At 34.5% G+C, this 6572-nt stretch overlaps 1 protein-coding gene across 1 annotated transcript in view; it reads right to left on the bottom strand.

Moving 5' to 3' along the window:
* Positions 1-588: 588 nt before the first annotated feature.
* LOC106323654 (myosin-binding protein 2-like) overlaps positions 589-6572 on the bottom strand; it is a 14928-nt gene continuing 8944 nt past the window's right edge. The window contains 3 exon segments of the mRNA XM_013761742.1: positions 589-791; positions 794-1281; positions 1283-1457. Of these exon segments, the coding sequence (XP_013617196.1) occupies positions 589-791; positions 794-1281; positions 1283-1457 (866 nt within the window).

The following is a 6572-nucleotide window of genomic DNA, read 5'->3' on the forward strand; positions in this document are numbered from 1 at the left end:
TGTTAATCGGAATGTCGTCGGAAGTTCGTCGGTATATTCCGACGAATTTCCCACGACTACAACGGTTATATGTTTTATCGGAATGTCGTCGAAAAGTCGTCGGAAAATTTCGACGATCCATGTTTCGTCGGAATTCCGTCGGAAATGGCCGGCGGAATTCCGACGACTTCAAATTTTTGGTTTTCGTCGGAAATTGGTTGGAAATCCGTCACAAACGTCTGACGACATTGAAGTCCGTCGAAACCTCCGTCGAAATTCTGCGTGTTTTCTTGTACCCCGCCTTAAAACAGTAATTCTAAACTCACCTGAAAGTTCGTAAATGTTCTAAAAGGTCCAACAAAAATAACAACCTTTAATACACTACACTACAAACACATACACTCATCATCCTAGCTTTTTTCTATTACACCTCATAAGACAAAAAAGTGAAAAATTATGCTGACACTTCACTATTTCTGTATAATAAATCTTCAAATTGTATATATAAAATTTATAGTTAAAAAACGAAAGAAAGACTGAATTTATAGATTATGTACCTATATGATTTGTTCTGTTCATGCAACCACATGCATAGACTGAACTCAAAACTCAAAAACTCATGTCTTCATTTTCTCTTACACGAATAAGATCAAAAGCCTTTGTCCCTTTTAGAGCTTCTATTCTCTCGTATAGCTCATCCACTTCTTCTTCCACCGTTACAATCTCACCACTCTCAGATTCATTAACCCCATTTTCATAGTGGTTTCCATTTTCCATCTCTCCATCGACTGCATCAAACAGTGGAAGTAGCTCTTTGACTTGAGTACTCTATGCTTCCCATGAAAATGGCACTTTCCATTGATGCTAACATTACTCTCGTCCTCTTCATCATGCAGAGCAGTGAGTTTCTCTTCAAGAAACTCCAATCTCTCAAGAAGCGAAAGCCTCTCTCCTTCATAATCGTCTAAACACTCATCAAGACGAAGCACAACACTAACCGGCGTGTTCTCATCTGAATCAACAGAGGAATCATCTTTCATTCTCCTCATAATCATCTCTATTTTCTCTTTAGTTTCATACTCCTCCAACCTCTTTCTACACACCTCTAGCTCCTTCTCGAGCTCTGCGTTCTCCTTCTCTCGTTTCACCATAAGCTCATTCAACAGCTGCAAGGCTTCTTGATCGAACTCAGATTGCTCCTCCATCATTCTCTGATACTGTAAGGCCTCCATCTGCATCGCGGCTTTCTCTTCATGCAACCTATTGATCATCGCCATTGTTTCATTGGCTGCAGTCGCAGACTGCTTCTAACTCCGACTTCAGCTTCTCCATGGTGAGTAATCCTTCAAGACATCCCATTCTATCAAGGGATCCTCTTCCACCGAGGTGAAACATTGCATTATGTAGCTCTCCGTTGGTGTTTAAGACGGGTCTAGTTGTTTCAATATTAACCGGTCTGAACTCCAACGTATCATTCCCTGTGGAAGAAGTAACGAATAGGTTGAAAATGTTAACTAAAATTCAAGAATGTGTTCAAGATTCTGTTTACTTTTGTTTATGTTTTGGTATGTTCAGGGCGGGTACTGAAACATGAGCCTAGAATATCAAGCCCTCAAGTTGATTAAAAACATTTATAATATTGATCATTTAACTCTTAATCCGTAATTGTTTCAAACCCCATGATACTGCCATATGTTTTACGGTGGTTGAAGTAAATTATGTAGCCACCAAATTTACTAGATAGGCAAATTTGATATGTAAAGCAAAAATTTACAAATAACATGAATAAAAAATACAACAATATAATACCGTAGTTGGAAAAGAACTAGGTTGAAGCAGAATCGAGATTAAGATTTCTTTTTTTTAATCCTTTAAACGCCTGTAGTGTGCTGGTTTGATATGTTTAAGAATCCCAGGATACAACTGCCTATATTTTCAGTCTCATAGCCCTTGAGAACCAAAGCCTGTCAAACCTATTTCTATGTTATACTCTCAGACACAAAACAAAAAAGAAGTAGGAGATAGAGGCTTTGTTTTGTATTAGATGTGTGTCCCTTTAGAATGAGAAGAGCATGGCCTTTATATAGAATATAAAATTTACCGTGTGCTACAATGAGCACTAAATGGAGATGACATTTTTGATTCCTTCATAATGACTATTAAGAGGTGATTGATTTTCATATGTTAGGAAAATAAATTCGCACAATCAACTTAACATTGGTCAAAGATTTAGTCGAAAAGTAATGAAGGCCTTGGTAAAAAAACGTGAGAATCATTCTCTATACCAAGAGATAATATGATTGCATTATTTATTTAAATAATTAGCATATGAATTTGGGCTAACAAGATTAATCTTATTTGCTTAATTCCAAAACTTGATCTAGCCCAAGTATCTCTTTTCTTAATACACCAAAGTGTCTACAAAGATTTTATTACTTTGTTTTAGTTTCTCCATTTATACACAAGAGGATTTTCACCTCATATTTCTAATATGAATATTTTACAAATAATTTCATATTAGACTTTCATTTCTCATTCAAACGAACTTCGTTTTTGACATATGATTACAATATGTTATAGTGCTCATAACAATGAACCAACGATTCCACAATCCGGTCATTCCGACAATCAAATTGCTCGAAAAATCATCGGAATATTGGCCATAGCCATTTGTCCAATAAACAGTTTCAACAATCCCCCACATGAATATAAATGACTCTAAACACTAGACTACTCGGTAGACTTGACAGACTTGACTACCTAGACAAGACTCGATAAGACTCAAAAAAGACTCGATAAAAACAACTTTTGAGAGTATAAACAAAAAATCCACTGCATGATGAGTTGGTAGCAATTTTTCAGCCTTGAACCAGTCATTGTTAATAACTATCGGATTTACTCGGCCAGGAGGTGGCCATGATATCTTGAACCTCCCAGACTTTGGTGTAAATCTAGACAATAGCCAAAGCACAGCTTCATGTTTTCATAGATTAGGTTCTCTATTGTGTTCATTTTGGCCGTGAACAATCCTGATAATCATGAGTGAACTTAGAGAATATAGTCTTTCCTTCATTCTTCTTGAAACGGCCCCATTTCACACTCACAAGGTGATTTTCCATTACTTTTGTTTAGAGGAGTATCATGTACTATTCCATTCATATTTCAAAACAATGGATACAAATCATTAAAAGCTAATGCTTATCCTGTATTCCTTACATGTAGCACTGTTTAATCATCATAGGAACTGTGTATAGACTGAAGTCTTACAGTGCTTTGGGTAGACTTAGTTTGACTTAGTTGTCTCCTTGAACCTATTTCTTGGGATCTCCAGTCAGTTAGGTAGAGTTACCGCCAAACCTCATCTTAATTCACAGGCGACCCATTCCTTTTGATGATATAACAATTTGATCTCATGACACACCTTTAATAAAAAAGATCCTAGGTTGTCATCATAGTGAACATAATCTTGATACCACTCAAATTACCCTAAAGAGTGATTTATACTCTCTAAAATAAGAGGTCGAGTTGTAGTACTTAGGGATCGAATTCACAGGGAGCTAGGGAACCTAAGGATTCTAATATGATTTGTTAAGCAAAGATGTTTTAAGAGTTTAAAAGTAAATTGCAGTTTTATATTGAACAAGTTTTTGTTCAATAGCAGGTTTTTTTTGGGTTTTGGTGCTTAAAAAGAAAATAGCTAGACTTAGAGTTTTTATTCAGGAAAGTTGGAATTATAATCCTATAGATGCCTAATGAGTTCATACATGATACTGTAAAGCTAAACTATTTGATCAACAAGTCTTTCGGCTCTCGCGAGCATTGACTAGTTGTCTATTAACTAGATCTATGATCTCAACTTTCGTTATATTGATCTATAGAAAGTGTCGATCGATATTCCAATGGGCGTATCGATCGATACACCTTTTGCACCGTCGATCGATTATTCAAGTGTCACTACAAAAAAAGTTCACATTGATAGCACATTGTTATAGCACGTTTTACCAAACTACTATCGTAGATGCGTTTGAAATTTTTGTACTATATAATAGCATTCGATAAACGCTATGATAGAGTGAAACCTAAAATAACACTTAATTAATGCTATCTTCAAGATTAAGTGAGCGGGAAGATAAATCACTCATTCCGCAAATACTTAGCGGAAAATTTATACTTAAGCGCCAAAGACATTATTTAAGCGGCTTCAGTAATGCTTTCAAAAACATATAATAGCATTTTTCTAATGCTAAGAAAAACCATTTTCAAACATTATATTTCAAACACTATAACTCTAAACTTAAAATACATATCAAATCATAAACTCTTTTTTATATTTAAACACAATTTGTAATTTCCAAAATTCTTTAATTTTATAACTTTAACTTTATAACTAAGTCTTAACATTTATATTTAATAATTTATTTTAACATTTATAATCCGTATATTAAAAATTTAAATTCCAAACCCTATATCTAAACTCCAAACCTATTCCACAAACCCCAAATATACTTTAAACCCTATGTACAGTACCAAAAATTGAAATCTACACTGTAAAACTAATATTTTCTAAGTTAAAGACCAAATCTTAACATACAAATCATAAACACTACAAACATCTAAACATTTTTTTCAAAAAGTTCTAAAATCTAAACATAACCTTTAAAATTCTAATCTTTTTATACTATAACCTCAAATCTTAAAATGAAAATCAATATTTCATCTTTTAAATCTTATTCTATAACTTTCAAAACACCTATCTTTAATCTTCATTCTATAATTAAACTCTATTCTATAATTAAACTCTATTTTGAAACATAAACCATACTTTGTCTTGATCATATACACTACGTAAAACAAACTCACCATACCTTCTATATATTAAAGCTTAAATAAACTAAACATAATAAATAATACATTCTTGTCGAAGACATAAAAGAAAAGAAAAAAAATACTCCTAACTTTATATTGGTTAAGATAGTGATGTGAGGATCGCCATTGTTGACCATTGATTAATTATAATCAATGGCTCAGATTCAATTTTTGTGTGTATCTTTCTCTCTCTCCAAGATCTCCTTTGTCGACTCTTTTTTCTTCTTTTCTTCCAATCTTCTTCTCTCCAGACTTTGTCTCTTCGACAATCACTTCTATCTCAATCTTTAACAATCTCTCACATCCCTCTTCTCCATTGCTTCTCTCTCAATTATCTCTCAACAACGACGACGCCAACGAGAAGCTCTGGTGTGACCAGCTCCTGACTCATTCGCAAGCAGAGGAAGAAAGCTCGGGTGTGGCAAGATTTACGGGTTGAGCTTGACGGCGGAGGAGGCAGAGACGGAGTTGGATTCTCAACCTCTGCAAAGGAGGGAGGGGAAGAAGACGCGACGACGGCGAGATGGCGGAAGAAGATGGAGGAGAGGAAGATCTGGTGGAGAAGACAACAACGAGCAGGTCCGAGCTCAGGTGTGGAGAGGACGATGACAGACAGCGAGCAGGTCCGAGCCGAGGAAGAAGACGCGACGGCATATGGAGGCGTAAGAAGAAGAAGCGGCGATTTGATTAGGGTTAATTTTTTTAGGTTTTGTTTAATTACGGTTTAGATTTTGTTTAGTGTAAACCGAGTTAGGGAAATTTTAGTGGTTTAAGTTTATTTTTTAATATCTGGTTTAGTTTTGTAAACCAGAATTTATTTGTAAACAAATTTTAATTTATAAATAAATTTTATTTTATTTTTAATTATAAAGTAATTTTCAGTTTAATTTTTAATTATTTATTTTTAATAATAATTATTTGTGCTTTATTGTACAAAGGACCTATGATAACGCGGATATATGAATGGTAATCAATTTGTAACAAAAAAGTAGTGCTATAATTAAAGTTAATAACAATATTTAAATATTGGTATCGTATCTACGTATTTTTCAGCGTTTAAAAAATGCTATCATATAGGGGTATCTATGATGGCTGCCGATGACATAGCATATGAGAAACCGCTATGAAAGGCCTATTATAGCGTTTTTCGTGAGCTAAGAATGTACATATTTCTTGTAGTGTGTGATATCGATCGATGCGCTCTAGTCAAGCTTGATGCACATGTTGAATGAATGCTTACTAAGCTCACTAGATCAGCTCTCGCCTTGCTCATAGCAAGAAACATAGCTCTATTAGAAAATTTTCAGGATGAGAATTAAGCTATGGCTTTTATCAATCAATCCAAGGGCAGGTTCTAGGTAACTAATCTAGACACATGCATTAATGAACAATCCTAAAGATGATTATCACAACTCAGCAATCTATAGTTGGGGCTAATCCCTCCTAACCTATTTAAACCCTAAAATCTAACAAGAGAACTACTCAGACATGGCTAAACAATTCATAACAACAGTTAAGTATAAAAACTTCATAGAATAAATAAAATAGATATCAATGGAGTTCCAATCACAAATTATAACTTTGGATATTCTCTCCTATCTATCAGTAAAAAAATGAAACATAAAGAAAGCACACTCTGCCTCTAACATGGCGGCAAAACTTATATAATTAGGGAAAAAACTCGTCAGGGGCAATCTTGTAAAATAGTGAAATCTTGGGCTTCAAGT

This window comes from Brassica oleracea, chromosome C2 (assembly GCF_000695525.1).
Source record: "Brassica oleracea var. oleracea cultivar TO1000 chromosome C2, BOL, whole genome shotgun sequence".
Lineage (NCBI taxonomy): Eukaryota > Viridiplantae > Streptophyta > Magnoliopsida > Brassicales > Brassicaceae > Brassica > Brassica oleracea.